The sequence below is a fragment of the Mauremys reevesii genome, linkage group 11 (genome assembly GCF_016161935.1).
Source record: "Mauremys reevesii isolate NIE-2019 linkage group 11, ASM1616193v1, whole genome shotgun sequence".
Classification (NCBI taxonomy): Eukaryota; Metazoa; Chordata; order Testudines; family Geoemydidae; genus Mauremys; species Mauremys reevesii.
In genome coordinates, this window is record NC_052633.1 from 55,152,563 (window position 1) to 55,176,741 (window position 24,179).

General features: G+C 41.9%; 1 protein-coding gene across 10 annotated transcripts in view; it reads right to left on the reverse strand.

The window, feature by feature from the left end:
* ARHGAP15 (Rho GTPase activating protein 15) overlaps nt 1-24,179 on the reverse strand; it is a 464,338-nt gene that overhangs the window by 47,070 nt on the left and 393,089 nt on the right. Inside the window, exon 13 of one of the 10 annotated variants that reach the window (XM_039495680.1) lies at nt 23,477-23,594. The exons of the other annotated variants lie outside the window; for them this stretch is intronic. Within the exon in view, the coding sequence (XP_039351614.1) occupies nt 23,569-23,594 (26 nt within the window). The 3' untranslated portion in view covers nt 23,477-23,568. Of the gene's footprint in view, nt 1-23,476; nt 23,595-24,179 lie in introns of those variants that run through there. 10 annotated transcript variants of the gene reach the window in all.

The window sequence follows — 24,179 nt, forward strand, 5'->3', positions numbered from 1 at the left end:
AGAGCTGTTTATTTGCTGGCAAAATAGGGCATGTTATACAACATATATCTTATCATTTTTGCTCATCAAATCCCCATTTGCTGAATGCAAATTTCTCTGGTCTAAGTGCTCTTGCACCTCAATTTAAATGAATAATAGGATAGACTCCATTAAAATCGGTTTAAGGTTGCCATGGGTGACATATCAGTAGGGTTAAAATGAGAAAAAAGGTCACAGAAGCAGTCCTTACAACCTGTTTTTTTTTAAATCATAATGAAGCATATGTAAGTATCTATGTAGGTTTAAACAACAACATATGGAAATTGGAGACAGTACTTAGTTTGTAGATCTTTTCAGTTTTTTTAGACAACATATTCTAAAACAAATGAATGTAAAATCACGGTACCATCAATAACTGGGAATGTATTCAGTTGCATTGAAAATTAGAGAGTAAACCCCAGTGCAGTAACATAGTACTCTGACAGATTGTGGATTTGTACAAATAACAGAGAAGTCAGAAGAATACTGTATTCTGATTGTAGCAAATCCTTCATTTCAAGGAACCAGCAAGGTACTCTAATCATATTAACAAAGAAGCCAGAAACTATACCAAAACACCTCATTTAAGAAGAATTTCGAGTCCTGGGCTAACCAGATTTATGGGATTATGCATGCAGTTATTTCATAAGTATTGAAAATATTACCACTTCACAAGGAAACCTTCCTTGATCTATTTCTTTTGTGTGTGTTGTAGTCTTATCCTGTTTAAAGCTGAACAAATAACACTACTGACCATTTTGAAGACTTGAGGAATAAAGTAAAATCACAACTTTTCTGATTTTTTGGATCTGTTTTAAAACTCAAAATCTATTTGTTAATTAATCTATTGCTGTCTTTTTATATTATTTATGGTTCTCATTTGGATTTCACAGAATCAGATTTTTGTTACAAGTGTTATATTTCCTCTCTTTTTAACCTATATTAAACAGAAAAATCTCCTTATTTGCTAAGGTTACAGTGTTAGTTTAATTTTCATAGGAACAGTGAAATATTTTGAAGCGAGTAACATTTACCAAGTCATTAGTTTTATGCAAACTAGGAAGGAAGATGAAAGAAAAAAATATCAATTATTTATAGATTGTTAAAATGTATCTTAGTGCAGTGCTACTGTATAGAAATGACAATTAGCCAAACTTACCTTCTATAATTAATAATGCATACATTATGCTCTTTGGGCAACTAATCACCAGTTCTACAAATTTGTTTGACACTGTTGAAGATACCTATCACATGGGTTTAAAAAAAAAAGAAAAAAGAACAATGCTCTGCCATTCATGGCCAACTTTAAAAGGCTTTCCATTATCCCAGAAGTGATGAGGTGCTTCCAGAGAACAAAATGGTGGTATAAATTGCTTGACTATGTGAATGAAACATAGGATTACAATCCAAACATTCCTAACCAAAGAACTCCCAAAAGACCAAATTCAAAATGTAAGCTCGATACAATCTATTACATTTAGCAATATCTTTGTGGATACAAACTTAAGAAGGTCTGTCAGAAGAACTTCCTGTTGCCTGCAGATCTCTGAGCATAAACAGGCAAGCAGGTCACATTACACATCCTCTTTTTCCTGCCACACAAATTTGAGTATGATAGATCTGGCTGTGGGAGGGGCATATATTCTATTCATATCTATAATGTTGCTTTATCAAACAGTAGGTTCTGAACCCCATATTCTGTTGAAGAATGATAACAGAATCAACAACGTTAATTCTATGTTCTCTTACTGCAGTCCCTTGGGGACATGCACAATTCTTGCGATAATCAACCACAGACTTCACTATGCAGTCACAGGTATCAAAATATGGAAAGAATATGCAGTGTTTGCAATGGGGAAATGTCATGTGTGGCTTTCTCATCCAGGATGATATCTATTAGGCTCCTCTGTAAGGTATTAATTTTAAGGGGGTACTTTAAATAATGTTTACTACATATTTGGTAGTCTTCATGTTGAAAAATTAATCTTTGGATGTTAAGACAAAACTAAAAACTAGCATTGGTTTTCTGTAGGTCTGAATGCCATCAGTTTTGTAGGTTTCTTGGAAAACATATTTTCCAGTGACTGTCCTCCTGATTGTTCATGTTTGTTTAGTGATCTTTATCATAGCAGATATATATGTGTGACTGGCTACACCTATAGGTAGAAACAACGAGGAGTCCTTGTGGCATCTTAGAGACTAACAAATGTATTTGGGCCCACGAAAGCTTAGGCCCAAATAAATTTGTTTGTCTCTAAGGTGCCACAAGGATGCCTTGTTGTTTTTGCTGATACAGACTAACACGACTACCACTCTGAAACCTGTCACCTATAGGTAGGTCCATTCATTTCTCTAATGGTTTTTGGTTTGCAGTAGCTTTTACACACCAGTTATTCAGTCTCAGTGGTTTCTATGCATGGTATAGACTTCATTTAAAACAGATTTAGGATGGCAGGATGTAGAAGAGTGCTGCACTTAGGAAAAACACCACCTTGTGGTCAAATCACCTGTTGTATGGAGATTTAGACCCAGATCTTAATATGGCAGCTGCCATCAACCCGACTGAACAATGGATTCATCCAGAGAGAGATTATCTCCACACTGAGGGTCAGATAAGTCACTATTTCTACTGAAGTTCTTGGCTTTGAACCACGGACCTCATGGGGGATTTTCACCCTTAATTTTCTCCTCATTCACCTTCCTTCATAACACATGTTCTAGTTTCAAATATTTCAACTAATACTTCATAGCTGTATAAAGATGGAGTGGCTAAAAGAAGTTTTTGTGTAACAGATTATTAGATGCCTCACAAACAGGCATATTTCTGCCATACTAAGCTCTGCACTGGTCATCGGCTACCCGTTAATACACAGGGAAAAGAAGAAGTATTTTACTGTCACAGAGGATAACACAGAATAATTTTTCCTATGGTTCTGTTTGTACTAAGAATATTCTTTGCATTAATTTGTGGATAGTCTTTAATGTATAAATATTGCCAAATATTCCAAGTATCCCTCCATGGCAAATTGTCTTTAAATACTGGCAGGTTTTTTTCTTTTTAACATTTACTTGTGGACCAGAAACACTTTCAGTCTATTGCCCCTGGCCTTCTGTGAGAATGTTAGTTAGTAATGCTCATAAAAACTCAATTCATCAATGTGAACATAATTTGCTATGAACAGAAAGCTCACAAAAGGGTGAATTTGTCAGATAGACAGGTGGCCTGAGATCTCTCCCTGATACTGAATGATATGAATAATAGATTCTGGTAAATGTATGCCAAGACTTGAGCTGTAAACACAGCTGCCTCCATTCCCTTCCAGAATAACAGCTTCGAGAACGAAAGCCCAGGAACCACAGTTCCACCTGAGGACTAAGCTTGTGTACACACGCACACACAAATGCATATGCACTCTCACGAAGAAAACAAGTGTCATAAAAAAGGACACAGCTAGTCGTTTCTAACCTCATTCTCAAACCTCAGCCATAATGCATTTTAAAATATGTGAAGATTACAACATTTAAAAAATGTTGCTTAATTTTGCACCCATTGAGTCAAAGGGAAAACATCAGATGGCTTCAGTAAGTGAAGGATCAGGCCCAAAGCTAATAAGCTTTGTGATATTACTGCTTATCGTGTAAAAATAAACATCTTGGCTCTCTCTGCTATAGTATTATGTACAAACATTAGTTAGGTAAAATCATCTGAGTCCTGCAAAACTCTTGTCTTCTAAACTGTAGAATTTTTTAAGGCTCATGCTTACTGTAACTTTTCCAATTTTAGCTGAATTTTTCAATCATTAGTTACAGTGCACAGAGCATCTTAGGAGAGATTACATGTGCAAAAGTGCCCTTTGTACTTTTCTGCTGCTTTTATCCTGGGCTAGTATCCAGGTGTATATTAGAGCAGCCTTCAGGCTGCTCTAAATTAAGCCAGCTCCCAATGGCTCCAAGTGATCATTACAGCATCCATGGTAGCAGTAGTTGGTGGAATGCAGAGAACAGGACATAAGAGTTGTTATGCTGGCTGTATACCACTGAAGAATTTCCCCATCTCAAGGAGGAACCTCTTGTGGCCAGCTACACCTGTTTACAGACTCTACCAATGATGTGGCTCAAAGTGGCTGCAACACACTTGAGAATCTGGGTTTTATAATCTGTTTTCCAAATCCTTGCAGGTACTGCACATACATATAAGAGAAGGACTGTAATATATTTCAGAGTATTGTGGCTGGTTACAGTGTTTGTTTTGGTCTATCAAACACTTTTAGCTTCACAATTCTAGTTGTGCCCAGAGCTTATCAGAGTTGTTCTTCTGCCAAACATGGTCAATGTTTCTTGTATACTTTGACCCATATAGGTCTGAACTAAAGCATTTCCCCCCTGAAGTGAGCCTCATTTTGGCTTCTTGGCACCAAGTGGGCTCCCTAGTCAAATCTTCACTGGAAATAACATAGCCCAGAAAATGAACTGGGGATTGTGTTATCTAAAGCTGATGCATGTTTGTTCTGATATTTGTTATCTAGGGAGGATGTTCTTTATAATGAGTTGGCTAAGGTGCGGGACATGTTTTTTGCTCTGCAGTCAGAACCGAAACACCCTAAAGCCCCCAAAATATGAGAGAATATGAGATATTGATGGCAAAAGGGAAGTTTTTTGAACAAATGAGAATCATTGTCAGAATAATGAAAGAGAAATGAGCTATGATTTAATCTGTTTTCTAGCAATGTCACAGAGGAGCTATGAGACAAGCTATCTGCAAAATTCAGAATCATTACCCATACAAAGCCATTCATACACGTTATGACTTTGGGCAAGTAGAGGGGACATGGACGTGCCAAAAAACTGTATGCAGATACTTCATTATTAATTACACATTTACACAAGTTCACACACCTAAGTAATTCCACATTCAGTGGACTGTAATTTAAGCTCACTATGACATTAGTTCCAGCACTGCCTGTTTCTGACTGTGGCATGTGCACTTGGCTTACTCCCTCCATTTCTGGTGAAACTCCAAACCTTTCTGGATATCCATTGTAACTGTGGAAGATATACAGATCCAGTATTTTGCATTTTTGGGAGGACAGAATAAACCAGTGAGATCCATGGCTGTAACCCACCTATCATACATATTACCCTGGGACATGTAGAGCAAACTTGGAAAGAGAAAAATCACAGGTGTAGTGGCCTAGCAGAAAAGTCTCAAACTGTTTCAGTGCCTTGGAACAATGTATAAACTGCTGTCCCAATTACACTGATCCTCCACATATATTCTGTAGCCAATGTGTGAGCACTGGGCATGTGGAAGGGAGAGCTGGTTACATAGGATGCTGCTGCCTCTGTAGCCTCCCCAGCTAAGATCTGAGAACTGTGAAGGTTGGAGGAAGGTATGCCTGGAATAGTGAAGAGGAGGTAGAGAAACAGCTGCTTTATATGTTCCCTTCTCAGGGCAAATATAATAGACAACTTATAGCTGCCATCAAAAGTGATAATATCTCCTATGTGACTTTGCTACATTGCAGAAGGGGTTCAGGATAGGCAGCTGGAAATGGGGCTCAGCCACAGAGAGCACAACATGGAGCAGAGCTCAGCTGCCATTGCTACAGGCAGTGTAAAATGGCATGAGCAGGTAAGAGCCATAGAAAAAGGCGTCACTGAAACTATGTATTTCAGACAGTATGTAAGAAATGGCAGTTCTGATCATTGGTTTGTCTCCTTTGCACCATCCCTGCTTTAGTGGCTGACAATGCAGTAGAATGGCAAATGCTCAGGACTGATGGAGCTCTTTTCCCTTCACAGTGCAGATCTGAGAGTAGCATAAGTCCATAAACTAAGCTATCTTCAGGGCCCACCTGTGAGGGAAAGAAGTCGATAATCCAAAGGATAGTTCAGCTATCCTGCTCACCAAGTTAATAAGGAAGCACTCAGCAACAGTGGCAAAAACAACAGCAGCAACAGCAGAAGATGGATCCCCAATATATGAGGTCATTGTCAGTAGATTTCCCGTGAATGCTTGAATCTGTGGATACAAGTGTGATGTTGGCATACCGGGTACCACCTCATGCCAAAGCCACTAGACTCCAGCTGAACACTGACAAATGCATAGCTGGAAACCAGTCTGGCTCACTTGTCTGTTAGCATTGTTAAATAAGACATTAGGTTTATAAGAATATGTTTAGACTTTACAAAATGCTTGCAAATTGCTGCATATGTTAATCACACTTAACATCTGTACTCCATGTTATAAGGTTATATTACGTGTTTGAATGTACACCTCTGTAACTGTGTAACTCACCAAAGATGAAAGAAACATTAATTAATGTAAAGGCACGCTTCCTACAAAAGGAGTTAGGTCCTACTCACATGAAGGCCCATTGGAACCAAATGAACCATTCTGAAACATCAAAAGACAAAGACTTTGTTGATTGCTTCCCCCATAATCATGAAGAAGAGACGTGCAGGAGGACTCTATGGGAAGGGAATAAAAATCTCTGACCAGAAGAAACTGGATCTCTATGCTCTTGGGACTTTGAGAGGGCAAGATTTCTACACATAAGCAAGGGATCCCCAGCTGCTTAGCCTTGGTTACCCATAGAGGATATAGAAAGCTTGCATATTACAGCAGCGTGTATTACCTTTTGGAATCTAAGACCATAACTCATTTGCATGTGTGTATGTTTACCTGCTTTAACTTTGTAAATAACTCATTTCTTTTTCTCAGTTAATAAATCTTTAGTTAATTTAGCATAGCATTGTCTACAAAAGTTTTCTTTGGTATAGGATCTAAGGTGCAATTGACCTGGGGTAAGCAACTGGTCCTTTGAGACTGGGAGTAACTTGAATATTGTGGTTTTTGGTGTAAGGGACCATCTATCGCAAAGACAGGGTGGCAAGACAGACCGAGGTACCCAAAGGGTCTGTTGGTGACTCCATGTTAAGGCTGTTATAGTGTTTGAGGAATATCACACTTGGTGAAATCTAAGCATATAACTCACAACCAGTGTGGGCTTTGTGCCCTGTTTTCTTAACAGCCTGCCCTAAGGGTGGAACTCATGCTCCTGAGCCACTCCAGACACCTTGTCAACAGGCTTGTCTACTGGGTCAGAATATTGCTGTGAGGCTAGACCTGGGATTGCAACTGGAGTTTGACACTTCTGAGATATCATGGTAAATTGCTGTGAAGCCAGCTTATGATGTAAGTGGTCTAGAGATCTCAGTTGTTCATCAATGTGTGGAACTGGGGTTAATGTACAGGGAAAACCAAATGGGATTTCATGCTTCTCATGCAATACTTTCTCAACACTGCACTGGTGCAGTTTGTAATCTTACAGATCTGCCTATATTTGCACAGCAAAAAAAGAAAAGAAAAAGAAAAAAATGTGCATAACATTCATATATGCATGTTTAAGTAAATTTTAGATGCAAAACTGGGCAATCCACTACTCAACTCCACAAATCGATCAGTTCTCCCCATTAGTTGCCTTCACACAAATACATCACTCTTCTACCCATATTCCATTAATTCTCCCACCTTCAGTGCATTCATTTTTCCTCCACCCCATTCTATTCATTTTTTCACTTCCACTGATTTAATTCTGCTCTGAAATCCATTAGTCTCACTGCCTGCTCCCACCTGATGAACATCTCCAACAAGTTCCTCTGTTCCTTATCTCTGTCCCTCAGTTCTCCTCCTCAGCCAATTCCTAATTTCCCCTACCCTGTCTCTGTCAATTAATCATCCCTTCCAAGTCACCCATTCTCCACCTAGACCCCTTTCTTTCTAGTCTCACTCCCCCTCAAGTCTGTCAGTTTTCTCCTTTCTTTTAAGTACGTCTCCCCCGGTTCTCCCACATACCCAAGATGGCGTTATGCTCCTTTGGCAGTAGCTACAGTAGCTCTCATTGCTGCTACTGTGACTCCCTCTCCTTCTTGAGAGAGCTTTTCAGTGCTTCCTACCCTAGATTCCTTCACCACCTCTCCCTGGGTCTCTCACTGGAGGAACAGAGAGGAACCAAGAACAAGAATAGAGCCTGACTGGCTGTCAGGGTCCAAGAGAGAGGAGGAAGTCTCGGCCACAGATTCTGCTCACCCTGGCAGCTAGCCAAGTAAGCCAGAGACTTAGAGTGGGGGGCTTGGGTGTCAGAGAACAGATTGAAAAAGTGGACCCTCTGGCCAAAAGCATGAAGTGAGGCCAATTTGCAGGAGTGAGCCGACAGGTGCATTACATCCAGCCACAGTAATTCACCATCAGGAGAGAAATAAGTCAGGTTGCTAGAACATTTATGGTTTCCATCAGGGAGGCCTGAGGTTCACAGAGAAGCTGGGGCCAGTGGTCAGATGCTTAGGTCAATGTGTTTATGGAGAATATAAAGGTTTTTTTTTTAAAGGGATGAGGGGTAGGGTGTAGTTAACTAATCATTGATGTTCCTGGGACAACATTTCTATGGTGGTTGGAGTTGGAATTGGAGGGTGGCCCAACAGTCACACTTTGGGATCAGAATGTTATGTTAAAATGGGCCATGGTGGGTGGGAAAAGACTCTGGGAGGAGCTATTGGTGTTCCATATAAATGTGTATCCCCCTTCTGAGACCCTGGCTGTTTTCAAAAAGACATGGCTATGTGGGATTTGTGGTTTAAATGAGATTGCATCCCTTTTCTTTGGTAAGATAACCAATACACCTGGGGCCTTCAAGACCCTTGACTGTGAAACGTGGAGGACAGGGACTCAGTGCAAGGTACCTGAACAACATTGTGTTTGGTTTAGTGGCATGGAAATAAAAAGTAGAACCAGAAGAGTGTAGCCACACTTAATGCATCTGGAGTTTTGGTTTGTATATTTGTGGCTAACTTTTAGGCACCAAGAAAATCACTATGAATCACAGCCCTGTGTTAGATGCTCCGGCTCACTATACATTGACTGGGGAGAGAGAGCTGCCTGAGAATGGGCACACTGAGTGAGGAGCCACCTAAACTAACCAATGGGAGATCCTGACTAAAAGAGTGTGCCCTAAGACTCATCCCCTCACAGGGTATCTCTACATTGCGGCTCTGAGCATGCTTCCCAGCTCGGGTATAAAGATGCATGTCAGCATGCTAAAAGCAGCAGAGTAGCCAGGGGTAGCACAGACAGAGACTTGGGCCAGCTAGAGTACATGCTTGGGGGCCGAGTGAGTTTGTGCTCAGATGGTTAACCCAAGCTGCTGTCTGTGCTCCCCCTCGCCGTGCTGCTATTTTTAGGTGCTAGTTAGAGTTCAGGTAGTCTGTGTCTGTCTAGCTGAGTTGGGAAGAATGCTCCCAGCTGCAGTATAGACCTACCCACAGAGTTAGGTACCTAAGTCTGGGCTGCAGGGAGGCACCTATCTCTGCTTGGGACTCTCAGCTGTGACCACCTCCTAGAGTCAGGCACCTAAGATCATTCTTGCAATAAATGCTGGAAGTGGTATGGTGGTGCTGCTGCTCACCTTATAACTTCCTGCCAGGATGTAGGAGAACCAGGTACAGCTCTTCCCTCTGGCTGATAGGGAGAAAGGATTTGAACAAGAGTCTTTCATCACTGAGGAAAGTGCCCTCACCGCTCTCTTTCAATCTCTTCTGTTGAAGCTGTTGTATTTTGGATAAATAATCACAAAGGTAAGTGCCCTACACACCAGGCTCTAGAATCATTCACTCACTGGCATCACCTGTTGCTCCCATTGCAAATATATCTCAAGGCCCATCTTACAAAGAAAAAGTGGCTTGTAGGATACTGTAGATATTCAAGCACCTGCACTCCCCCGTATGAAATGGAAGTTACTAGTTAGCTCACAATCCACCAACAATTTAAGATTTATACACAGACTGCCTGATTTACCACCTTTCCCCCAAAGTTACACTAGAACCATAGGGCTCCATCAGTTCAAAACTGCTCTAATGCTACCGAAGGATTGTCCAGCATAGAGGATCCTGTAGTGACTTCTTACAGCTGCCTTAGTGGCTCCTATGCCACACACTCTTCCAGCAAGTGCAGACAGGCATGGCCAGTCCATTCCCGTGACCCACCAATGCACAGCTGCTCTATTAGCGCCTTGAGGCTATCAGCAGTTGGTACAAGTTATATCAGCATTTTGCACCTTCACTGCACCCACTGGAGTGTGGCCACAAGATCAGGATAATGCAAAGGTGTTTAGAAGCCACCTGTCCAAGTCCCTAGGACTTGTGCTTAGTTAGACCCCATGATTTGGTCCATAATCTCCCAACAGAGGTGTGCTATAATACACAGGACACAATTTCACAGAAACATCTAACAAAGTGTAAATAAAAAGCATGATAAACAAAGCTAAAAAACTGCCATTTTTCATTAGAGGGGGCCCCAGGATATTAAAAATCAAAATGCTATCATTTACACGGTATATTGACATCCACACCAATGTAAAAAAGTCTGACAGGCTGTCACGGTGTAAACACTCCACAAAAGGATATGTGCATAAACTTGTAGAAATATGGTGTTTTCCTTTGTTTACATAGCACCTAGTGTCACGGGACCCCAATTCTGACGGGGGCTTTTAGGCCCCACCCTAATATACACAATAACAACAAAAATAATAATACTTATAATTTGGTATGTTGCAGCCTTTATGCTTATGAGAAGTGATTCACATGTTGTTGCTCTTACTACCTTCCCTCTATAAGTGAGAAAAAAAAAAGCTGTAGTCCATTAAGGATCAATGTAAGTATAGCCTGGAGAGGGAGTATAACAGAGTAAAAGTGATTAGAGCACGAGACGGAGTCAGGACTGTTTTATGCCTGATTCTGCCCCTGACTTACTTGTGACCTCAGGCAAATCGCAAATCTCTCTGAGCTCCAGTTTACTCTCTGTCCTGGTCTACACTGGGGGGTGGGGTGGAGGGGTGTCGATGTAACATATGCAACTTCAGCTACGGGAATACCGTAGCTGAAGTCAACATATCTTATTTCGACTTACCTCTTGTCCTCACGGCGCGGGATCGACGGCCGTGGCTCCCCCGTCGACTCTGCTACCGCCGCTTGCTCTGGTGGAGTTCCGGAGTCGACGGGAGCGCATTCGGGGATCGATATATCGCATCTAGATGAGACGCGATATATCGATCCCCGATAAATGGATCGCTAACCGCCGATCTGGCGAGTAGTCTGGACGTACCCTCTGTGAAATTTATAGAATCTTTCTCTTACCTACTTACCTCACAATGATTTTGTGACAGTTAATTAGCTCACAGTTAGGATCTTAAAATATTCTTAGATCCCCAGATGAGAGCACAGCTGGGTGAACAAAAGAAAAAAAAAAAAAAAAAAAGCTCCATGGATGTTCTTGCAAATCAAACCTGCTGACTTACTTTGCTGATGTTTGTGTATTCATGAACAGTCAGGTGAGCACTTTTATTCTCGAAGACACAAGCATTGTGAATACAAGCATGGCTAAATATATCTGAGAGTATTCATACCAGATGTTTTCTCAAGCCCATTTTGAAGACCCTTTCTATTATTGGCACAATGATTTGTCAACTAGTTATAAAATGCTTAATAAATTATTTTCCAAATGAAAAGTTTTTAAGGGCTGGTATCTATACAGTTTTTGTATTGCTTTAACTGTATCAGTTTAGAAACTGGTGCAATCCCCTAGTGTGGACACGGCTGTACTAGGTCCTTATATCTGGAGGTTATAAAGGTTGTTATATCCGTGTCCACACTGTGGGTTTGCACAAATGTAACTACATTGATTTCTAACACAATATAGTCAAAGCAGCACAAAAACTGCATGTAGATTAGCCATTAAATTGAGGTAATCCAGTCGGGAACATGAACAATGCCATGTTATTTAAATGACTAAATTATACAGTGCAAATAACTGAGGGAAAAATGATAGCCACCACTTCAGGACCAAATCACAGGCTGAAACGTGTTCACAGGAAGTATTTGCAGAACAATTAAAGTAATTAACAAAATAGTAAGAATTATCACCTGTTTGACAATAATGCACAAACATAGGCTATGTTCATCTCTAGATTCAACCATAGTGTAAATAATTAACAAGCAGAAAAAGGCTTAATTATTTTTAAGAGCTAATTCAACCTGGTAAAGCAAAATATTAGTATAAATTGAAAACCGGCATTTACATGGTACCTTATTCAACAACTCAGGAGAACATACACTGTATCTGCAGGATAGCAATTTTTTCCCCCTCCAGATGTCTCTTTTTCTTTCCAGAAGTTGCAGAGCATTGGACAAGCAATAACAGATGATGAACACATGCATAACTACAAATGGGCAAGCTGATTGTTTTCAAAATTGGTATAAACATTTGCTCTTGGATAGAGATTTAGCCCATAGCAAATCTTTACATTCTCGTTATAAACCTCTGACAAAAAAAGGAGTTTATAATGGAAGTGCTGACAGTGTGAAAACGTGGTTACGGTCAGGAAAGTGAATGGATAAAAGTGGCATTTTTGTAGTTCCATATGTATACTCCATCAGTGATTTCCATGCCTGATTTTGCTAAGTTTATACTTCAGAGCAAGAACTTGCAAACTGCTTCTACTGCCAGTTCCACCTAGGACCTGAAAATAAAACTACCGTGTGCATGATCACTTGCAATAAAAATTCTAGAATAAGAACTCTGGCAACATGGCTGAAGAAAGCACAGCTTGCTCTTTAGCAGTTATTATTTATTTATATTATAGTAGCCCCCAAAGGCACTAATCAGGATCAGGGCCTCATTGTGGTAGGTGTTGTACAAACACATTGGAAGACATGGAGGGAACTGGGAAGTGAGGGAGAGTAAGAGATTGTTAGGGTAAAAGAAGGAGTGGGAAAACTACATGGAAGCAGGGAGTTGAGAAAGAATATGACATAGAGAGTGAGCTTAGGCAGAAGTAAGAGAAGAATGAGATGATGATGGACCAACTATCAAATGAAAAAATGGGGGAATAAATCCAGCATCCAAGTTTCAAAGTCAAGTGAATGATGATGTCATGCAGCTGTGAAGGTTGCTTCCAGCTGCTGCGTCAGTTCACAATGTGAGAAGTGTAAAGAGAGGCCCCTGGGCCTAGATTTTACTGGATCTGGTGTGAGAATTTGGGTAGCTAGATGGCCTCCTGCACTCTCAGGTGTAGCTGTTGCTATCTGCTTTGATAAAAGAGCCTGTTGAGTCAAATATTTCAATGAGGTGGTAGAGTGGTGGAAGCTTCTGGGCCCAGTGATACTCCTAGTATTTTCATGAAAAGGGAAAAGACAAGAAAAGAAAGGGTCAAAGGGACCCATAAGAGCCCCTTCAGAAGTACAGTACATAAGGCGTCTCAGCACTCATGGCAATATTAAGAATGAGGGATATCTGAAATAATGCCGGGAATTCCTATGCCTTGAAATCTATATGAGAGAAAACAGCAGCTGTACAGGAAGAGTTGAGACACTCAATAATGGTTTCATGGGGTTGGGAAGAGAACATAAAATGGAATAGATGCAGATGAACCTCTGAGATATCGTTCTGCTGCCAAGCACAAGTGAAGGAAAGAAACCTGGAGACCAACTAATGGATGTGCCAGTGGCGTAGAAAACAGGGCTCTGGATTCACAGATTATCTGAATGCTTTCTGGGATGAGGGGTGACTAATCGTTAGGTGGGCTCAATTTGAGCAGACAAGGAGCCTATTTCTAGGTTCAAAACTGTCAGGGCTTATCAGGCTGGCTTTAAGCTGTCAACTATGAACTTAAAATAATAGGAAAATATATACAGAAAATCATCCAAATCACTAATTTTCAACAGGAGGGAGAAACCAGTAATGTGAAATGAGACCTAGGGCTGATAAGAAATAGTAAATTAGACACACATTGACAAAGTAATATGTCAGGGGGAAAAAAGGCCACTAAAAATGTGGGCTGTATTCATAGAGGTACCACCTCTGAGGTGAAGAGGAAATAGTCACTGGGATTCACAGAGTCTGAGTTAGGCGAGTAGGCTCCCTATATAATTAATGGGGAAAGATAGGCACCTCAGAATGGGATTCACAAAAGCCAAGATGCTACATGGTCTCGCTTAGGGAGATGCCAAACTGAAGCACGTGTGCTAAGGCCCACTCCTATCTTAGAGATGGGTGCCTAAGTCTGGGCTGCAGGGAGGCACCTCTCTCTGCTTGGGATTCACACCTGAAAATTCTGTCTGGTGGTTAGGTGCTTACACAAGTTTAGCAAGAAGACCAGCATGTGCACAAAGGAGGACAACCTCCCTTATAACTTTTACCTGAGCAGTCAGGGTACTTATCTAGGATGTGGGAGAGACCACCGGTGCCCCCCTCTCTTCTATATGGGTTCCAGCACTCCTGCAGGGGCCCCCAAATTGGCCGAGGAAAAGGATTTGCCACCTTTCAGGTGAATGCCCTTGGCACTGGGCTATGGGATGTTCTGACGTGGCACTTCCTCAGTCTCTCCTCACTGAAGCTGTTTCACCCCGCTCTCATGTGTGCAGAGCTGGCTCAAGCCTCCCTCCCCCTCTTGTGCAGAGCTGGCCAAAGTACCTCTCCTCTCTGCTGCTGAGCGGAACTGGTCCAAGCTACTCGCCTGAGCCCACCTCCTCCCCTGGTGGGCCTGACCCTAGCACTGTCACTCAGCCCCTAGAGCCCCTTTTTGTCAAAGGGATGTCCAGGGCAGGGCTTAAAAAAGGGGACTGTCCCAGCCAAAACATAATGTATGGGCACCTGGCTGTGTCAAGAGCCATCCAGGGATCCTGGATCTCTGTGAGGAGACCCAGACCCTCCACCTGTCCCCAGGGTGCGTTGGCCAGGGCAGGTGGAGGGTCCAGGGCCCCCCACAATGGCCTGGGTTCTCTGGGCAGCTCTTACCACAGCCCAGCTCTGGATTCTGGCCTGGCCAGAGGGTGGGGCCTCAGCGGGAAGAGGAGGAACAGGGGGAGGGGCCACAGTTCTGCCACCAGTGCCCCCCCTTCTATACGGGCTCCAGCGCTCCTGCAGGGGCCCCCAAATTGGTCATGAGCCCATGTGTTAAGCCGCCCTTGCACTACATATGCCCTCTGAGTTTGATAGTGAGCCATTGATAGCTACTCTTTGAGTATGGTCTTTCAACTAGTTGTGCACTCACCTCATGGTAGTTTCATCTAGACCATATTTCCCTGCTTTGCTTATGAGAATGTCATGTAGGACCATGTCAAAAGCCTTACTAAAATCAAGATATATCATGTCTACTCCTTTCCCCCCATCCACTAGGCAAGTAACCTTGTCAAAGTAAGAAATTAGTTTGGTCTGGCATGATTTGTTGTTGACAAATCCATGCTGGCTATTCTTTATAACCCTATAGTGCTTCTTCATAATCCTAATGTGCTAATAAAATGATTGCTTAATAATTTGTTCCAGTATCTTTCCAGATATCAAAAATAAGCTGAGTTATCTGTAATTCCCCAGGTCTTCTTTGTTCTCCTTTTTAAAAATAGGTTCTATGAAGGGCCGTCCTCACCCATTCGCAAAGTATGCAGCTGCATAGGGCACCAGGAAACTTGGGGCACCAAATTTCCTGGTGCCCTGCGCAGCTGTGTGCTGGTCCAGCCCCTGCCCTGCCTCTTCCCACCTCTGCTCCACCCCAGCCCTGCCTCTTCCCGCTCCTGAGGAGTGCAGCAGGGCCAGGCCTGCACTCGTCGGCAGTGGGAAGTGCAGGGACCTGCTCCACGCCACCGGTGAGTGCTGTGAGGTGGTTCCCCTTTGCCCCCCAAGCCAGGCCCCCCGTGAAGCTTTCCCCTTCCATTGGGGGGGAAGGGGACTACGGTGGGCCCCCAGAATAGGTAGTGACGGCCCTGGTGCTATGTTTGCCTTTTTCCAGTCTTCTGAGACCTCAACTATCCTCCAGAAGTTCTTAAAGATAATTACTAATAGTTCCGGGATTGCTTCAGCTAGTTCCTTAAGTATTCTAGGATGCATTACATCAGGCCCTGCTGACTTGAATACATCTAACTTGTCCACATATTTTTTAACCTGATCTTTCCCTACTGTTGCTTGCATTCCTTCTCCCTTGTTGTTAACATTAATGTGTTGAGTAACTGGTCACCATTAACCTTTTTAGTGAAGAGCGGAGCAAAATAGGCATTAAACACCTTAGCCTTCTGTTCTTGATGTCATCAGTTAATAGCTCTCCTTCTCCACTAAGTAGCGGACCTACACTTTCCTTCATATCCCCATTGAAGTCAATGGAAGTTTTGCTGTTGACTTAAATGGGGCCAGAGTTTTACCCCAAGGAGTGAGAATAATTATTTAGCATAATAAATTATGGTATTAGCTAGAAGTAATGCTATGAGATAAAAAAAAGGGAGTATCAGGAAAAGCTTGAATATCAAACAGTGAGATCTATTGGGCTGTGGAACAAAAAAATCTGCACCCACTCACAGTCTATATACATACCCTGAGTATAAAGACTGCACTGTCTTGTAGCATAATTAACACAGAATTATATCACTAAAACAATATACACCAGTTGAATCGACTCCTCTTGAACAGATGAGAGCTCTTAAGTTGCTACACTGAAAACAAATCATTTGAACCTGGATAATTAGAATATAACAAGGAGTTAAAATTATGCAAAGCTTAAAATATTTTAACTCATTTAAAATTCTGATAGCAAATTAGTAAAGGTACATCAGTAGCTTCACATACCTAACTCAATACGTAGAAAAACCGGTATCTATTTTGTCAATAGGGACACTTTATACAAACTGGATACACAAGTGGAAAATCATAATGTTGGTAAGAGATAATTAATTAATTCAAGCTTCAAGATAAGAGCACTAGGTCCTACTGACCCTACATGTTAATCAGTTGATTGATTAATTGCTACAATCATAATAATTATAGGGTATAAATTTAAATACATTTAATGATAGTCTACACATAGAATAAAAATGTTTTCAGTCTGCTTATCTTTCCCATTTCTTGAATCACAGGCATTCTTTCTGTCATAAAAAACCCTCAAAATCTTTGTGTGATTAGGTGAGTTTACATTCTGTTCATCCCATCAGCAATTTTTTTGTAGTCTCAGCTTACTGTCTAATGAAAAATATGTACATAGATGAAAACCAATTGATTATGTACAATACTCAGTACAGCTTCATCAAAAATCTCTTCCTTAAAAGAAAACCAATGGCCCAGACCAGTAAGGTAACTGTATAGTTATACAGTGCCTTTTATCCTCAAGCACTTTCAAAACTGAATGCTACTTCTACCATTGAAATACTGTAGCCTCCGAGGTGAAAGGCTACAATTGTTCAATACCATAGAAAAATGCTACATCACAATAAACAGACAGAAAACGAAGAATGCCTGACCCTATGCAAATGGAAGGGGAAATTTTAGTAGGCAGAATGCAATTACTGTAGCTGAAATATGCCCAGAACAATGCTGTTAAAACACTTTAAAAAAATTCCTATGGGATCTTTAATGACCACATCTCACCCAAAAGAATGAAACTGCAACCAGCAATACCCTCTAATACAGTGCCAAAGATACATAGTGAGCTACCTACTAAATTACGGGTGGTGCTCCCTAGAATACCGACATGGCCACCTACATAGAATCATAGACTATCAGGGTTGGAAGGGACCTCAGGAGGTCATCTAGTCCAACCCCCTGCTCAAAGCAGGACCAATCCCCAACTAAATCATCCCAGCCAGGGCTTTGTCAAGCCTGACCTTAAAAACCTCTAAGGAAGGAGATTCCACCACCTCCCTAGGTAACCCATTCCAGAGCTTCACCACCCTCCTAGTGAAGTTTTTCCTAATATCCAACCTAATCCTCCCTCACTGTAACTTGAGACCATTACACCTTGTTCTGTCATCTGGTACCACTGAGAACAGTCTAAATCCATCCTCTTTGGAACCCCCTTTCAGGTAGTTGAAAGCAGCTATCAAATCCCCCCTCATTCTTCTCTTCTGTAGACTAATTAATCCCAGTTCCCTCAACCTCTCCTCATAAGTCACATGCTCCAGCCCCCTAATCATTTTTGTTGCCCTCCGTTGGACTCTTTCCAATTTTTCCACATCCTTCTTGTAGCGTGGGGCCCCAAACTGGACACAGTACTCCAGAGGAGGCCTCACCAATGCCGAATAGAGGGGAATGATCACGTCCCTCGATCTGCTGGCAATGCCCTTACTTATACAGCCCAAAATGGTGTTAGCCTTCTTGGCAACAAGGGCACACTGTTGACTCATATCCAGCTTCTCGTCCACTGTAACCCCTAGGTCCTTTTCTGCAGAACTGCTGCCTAGCCACTCGGTCCTTAGTCTGTAGCAGTGCATGGGATTCTTCTGTCCTAAGTGCAGGACTCTGCACTTCTCCTTGTTGAACCTTATCAGATTTCTTTTGGCCCAATCCTCTAATTTGTCTAGGTCCCTCTGTATCCTAGCCCTTCCCTCCAGTGTATCTATCACTCCTCCCAGTTTAGTGTCATCTGCAAACTTGCTGAGGGTGCAGTCCACGCCATCCTCCAGATCATTAATGAAAATATTGAACAAAATCGGCCCGAGGACCTACCCTTGGGGCACTCTGCTTGATACTGGCTGCCATCTAGACATGGAGCCATTGATCACTACACGTTGAGCCCGATGATCTAGTCAGCTTTCTATCCACCTTATAGTCCATTCATCCAGCCCATGCTTCTTTAACTTGCTGGAAAGAATATAGGCACCAACTTCCCCTCTGCCTGGTGGGTGCTTGACCTCCCCGCTGCCTCTTCCTGCCCCTGCACCACCCTCGCCCCACCCCCATGCCACTTGTTCCCCAAAGTCCCCGCCCCACCCTGCCTTTTCCCACCCTAGCACCTGAGATTGCCCCCATCCTTGCCTTTGCTTTGTACCACATACAATGAATGATGAGAGACAGGTGCCTGAGAATGGGATTTGCAAAAGCCAGCACAGTAGGAGACTACCCAGTGGGAGATGTCAAGCCAAGTGGTGTGACTTGGAGATAGGCACCTAAATCTGGACTGCAGGGAGGTACCTCCCTCTGCTTGGGATTTTCAGCCACAAACCCTCTTTTGTGGTTAGGCGCCTACCGTATTTTAGCAAGAAGCCCAGGAGGGCAGGAACACAACTTTCCTCATAACTTTTAGTCCAGAACTTAGGGTACTCACCTGGGATGTGGGAGATACCCAGTTTGAGTCTCTCCTTCCCCAAAGTGGGCAAAAGGATTTGAACAGGGCTCTTTCCTGTCTTAGGTGAGTGCTCGAGCCACTAATCTATAGGATATTCTGATGTGGGGTGCTCTCAATCCCTCCTATTGAAGATATTCCACTGTGGACATATAATTAAAAAAAAATCACTGTAATAGTGGGACAGGATCCTTGGGTCTCCAACATTCCAGGTGAGTCCCCTAGCCACTGAGGTAAAAATTATGAGGGAAGTCCTCTTTCTGCTCCTCCCTGGCAGTTTTGTGTAAATGCATTTATAAGGGCCTGATCCAGTGGGCACGTTCTGAACACACCTAGTAGATCAGGCCCTGCAGGCGAGTTAGGCAGAGGAATGCCTATCTTTCCATGGTTTGTGAATCGCTCTGGGGCTTGGGCATGCAGACACCTGGCATGGACTGTTGTACACATGTTCAGAGGCAGAAACAAAGCTGAGGGAACTTTTAATGAAAACATGTAGGTGCCAGGTGAGTTTAGGTACCTACAAAACTAAAGGGCACCTGAGCAGGGGCTTAGTGAATCCCAGTGGGGGCAGATTCTGGGATTTAGGCATCTAAAGTGGCAATTAGGCACATAAGTCCTTTTGTGAAACTAGCCTGTTCTGTTATTTCAGAACAAATATCTCAAGGTTTTAAATAACTATTTTGAAGCTATATTTTAGGGGAAAAGGCACTACCCTAATTAAAGCTTTGACACTAAAATCCATCTGATGTTGATTCAACTTTGTAATTTTGGTACTTTAAGGAGCATTATTTTCCACAGTTGGTCTCCATGCTGCAATTTTGTGCTTCCTGTTTTGTAATGATGTTTTGGTAAATGAATAATGCTAAAATGCTTTAAAGAATCATAAAAGCCACATATATATATATTTTCCGGAACAACTTCAACAATTTTGTGAAGTATTTCCAAAGGAACATGCAGTTGAGCACATTTCACTGAGTGAATGAACTTTTACAGTCTTTAAATGGTTATCTGACCTTGTCCTTCTGCAGCTTGTTTGACTCAAAGTTACGGCATCGGAGAAGATAACAGTGAAACTGTACTATAAAAATAAATTACTATCATGAATATTAAGCAACAGGAATATAATAAACATGACTGCTTACACAATTCTGATTTATTGACACTGATTTGCTTGTAAATTATCACACAAAGCACTCAGTTTAGTTTTTCAGGAACATGTGCAAAATAAAGCTTGGTGGACAGTTCCCGGAGACCTTGACATCTGCCACTGAATTCATACTTCATTGCTCCTGGTGTCTACTTTCTCATGTAGGTTGCAGTGCTGTAAATTACTTCCTCTTTTCATGAGTTTCTTCACATTTCTTGAGAGTTTTTTTTTTTTTTAGACTTGCACAGTTTTTAAAACTACTATCTCAGAGGTTGAGCTCTGACACAGTGGAACAAATCCAGCTGCAAAAATCTCCTAAAGGCTGTTCATGCTTGTTCTGTTAAATAGTGCTCACTTTGAGTCAAGGGGTTTCATTACTACATTTATGAACCTTTTGGCACTAGGAGTTGGAATTTCCGAATGCTAAGCATTAATGCATTTTGCATCAGTGTTTGGCAATGGGAGCTCTGGATCACTGGCACTGAGGGGTTAAAGGCAATAGAGGAGATATTTATTTCCAGATAGAAATATTGCGTGTATGTGTATAATGGTAGAGGTATGTTGATCCACTATCAGATAATGGTGGTAGTCAGCAAACTGCCACAGTTGCTAACTAATGGGAATGGCACACATTAAGACTTCTCAGCATTAAAAGCCTAGTGCCTATATTCTGGATCAGATATTTGTTATCCAAATTGATGGAAAGTATCTCATCTCAAAATAGGATTATTCTCCTTTAAATTTTAAACCCTGCTTTGTGTTTATGTGCTTATATCACTTTATGACATGGTGTGTTATGTCAAGCCTAAGATTATTTTTGGAGATTTCTGAGACAGAATTTCCTCATTTTGCCTGTCATCAGCCTACAGCATATGCCAAAAGACCCCATTTTGAGGGTGTGATTCAGAAATACCATCTAAAATAAGGGACAGCTACAGCTTCAAATAGAAAACACTTATCTTGGATCAAATCCTACTAACATTTCATTCGGTGGTTACTGTCTCCACAGTTTTGATAGCTCTCTGCAGAGGATTTGTATTCGCACAGTGGGCCAGGTTTTTTTTTATGGTAATACACTTAAACTTGCATGCTGGAGTCTGAGTGCATGAGGTGCTCCCAATCTACAGTATGAAGAAAAATGAGCAAAGAACTCAGCTGCAGAGCATGTGGGTTAGTTCTGGGTGAATGTGGAGCTACAGATGCAAATCAAACATGAGCAGAGAAAAAACACCATTCTAAAAGTGGCACTTGGTAGCCAAGGGTTGGAACTGCAGAAGCGTGTATAAAATTGCCTGCTGGGCAAGCCCTCTCTGCCTCTCTCTCCTTTTTTTTTAAATAAACAAAAAGAACTGCTGAAGCTTGCATGCTTCCCTCACTTGCCCTCAGCACTCACTTTAGTCTTGTAGGCACCCATGTGTCTTTCTCCCAGTCCCCCTTTCCCCTTAACAGCAGCTGCAGCAGTTAGTGATGGTGGACAGGACATTTTGGTTGGAGATTTGAGCTCTATTCACGGTTCACCCCACACTCCTTCTGCACCCATAACAGCCATTCCTTACATGACGCCTTGACTATGCGCTAACTCCAGACCTTCTGTCTTTTACTAGCAGTGTTATGCTTGACACTGCCTTATTGCCATGTGCACCGTCAGGATGTTTCTCTCCATTAGCTCACTACGCTAACCAGAGTGGGTCAGACCGCTTTGGAAGATGTTTCATTTTTGCTTTGGAGTCAAGATTCCTGTTACTTGGTTATTGGTTATGAAAAATCAGTGAGCTCCAGAAGGACTTATGCAGACATGCACTTGCATCTAAACGCTATTAGTTATCCCCAATCTTTTAGGCCACTAAAATCTTGCAAAAGTCTGCATGCCCACTTGGCTAACGTCATTTTCTTTTTATGGTTGAGTAAAATACAATTTGATTTTAAGCAACATTATAATAGTAAATGTAGGCATGTAGATTTTGTGCCTGGGTGGGTAAATTTTACAGTGATTTGCAGGGCAGCACTACTTGCATACAATGTTTTATTTGATAAGGGCCAGATTGTGAACCCCTTAGTTACATTAATGAACAGTTGATCATACAGGCAGAGTTACTGATGTCCATGAAATCATTTGTGTGAGTAACTGCTCATCAAGGTGAGTAAGGGTTTTTCAATCTGGACCTACTATAGACATAGCCTACATGAGCCAAGTTAACAGACTTACATTTTCATATCTAAGAGACTCGAACAGCAACTGTTTGACTTTTTGGGAAGAAACGTGTTATTTTATTCAGTTTTAAGATCATGGATATTTAAAATTTAATACTTGTTCTCTATGTACAGTGGAGCCAACTTACGGAAATACCATTTAACAGAAGAAAAATACAAGTGGAGTGCGATGAATTTGTGCTGAACAGGTTGCCTTTGTACTGCCTATTCACTGCCATCACTTTAAAAGGGAGGCAGACTTGTGGCATTACTTATTTCTTCCATTCCCTCACTTTTTCTTACTCGTCTCCTCTTTTCAGCTGTCATCCAGTACAGCAGGTGCACGTACAGCTGCCAAGGATGCTTTTCCATGGCCAGATTGTCAGGTTTTCCAGCAGCAGGTTTCCACAATTTGTGTCCCTCAAGAGACAGTATAAACCACATTAACTTTGACTGAACTCTGTCCCACTCTTGGTAGGAACACAGAACCTGCCCTCATACTTAAACACCAGTACGATTTGACAAATGTTTCATGCAACCACATTTCAAACTGTGTTCACTGTATGTATTCTCTGTAGTACTTGTATTATCATGTGATTGCCCACCCTAGCAACATGGTATTATTTCTTCTCCCTGACTGGGTATGTGCTGCTGTAATAAATGAGCAGGTTCTAGCTAAGTCATCTGATGGTTGATTCTCTCAGGGAGAGAGCAGGACTAGTTGGTGGATTTTTTAAAACATTTAACCCCCCACACCACCACCTTTATCAGCCACTTGACTCAGGCCTTCTCAGAGATATCACTTCTAGAAAAATTAGGCTGTTGTAATGTTTTATTGATTTAAAATTAATTTCTCCTATCACTCTTGCACAAAGTAATTGAGGTTGACACATGCCTACATGGTCCCAGCTACTAAAGGTATTGCCAGAGCCTTACCTTGTTTGTTTAACTGCCATTTTACCAGGTCTGTAGCCAAGGGGACTGGCATGGTCCTTGCTGTGAAGGCTGCAGTCACATATCCTCTTACAGCTGGTGTAAATGAATGCAGCCCAGATTCTGCTCTCATTCATGCCAGAAACCAAAGTGGTCTGGGGTAATAAGGAAACACAGATGTAGCACCTTTCCCTCCTAACCTCAGGCACTGCACTTAGCACAACTCGGCTAGACCAAAGGATCATGAGTGTTTAATTTACTGGTTTTCAATTTTCAGTGAACCATCATCATTCACCACAGTAAATATCAAATTAGTAATTTTGGTGCAGATGCAAATATGCATTCCTAGGTCTGATCCCCAAGACAGTGTCCATGTCAGAATTCTGGCCAGAGGCTGAGGAACAACATAGTCACCTTCTTCTCTGTTGCTAAGCAGTGTCCCATGTACAACAGTATTTCACATAGTGTGCTGGGACTGGGACAGCAGGATCTCCTATATGGCAGGGAGGTATACAGACAGAAGAGAAGGGCACAGCATGGGAGACAAACCAATGCCTCTCATCTAAGTCATTTTTTTCTCTCATAGCAAGTTCCTTTTTCCTTTCCTCTCAGGTCCTCTTCTCCTTATCAAGGGCTCCGTCATCTTGTCCATAACCAGGCTGTGTGTGAATGTGCAGAAGTCTCCAAGAGAGGATCAATGTTGCAACTATAGGATTCTGAAGGTGAGGCTGTATTAGCTG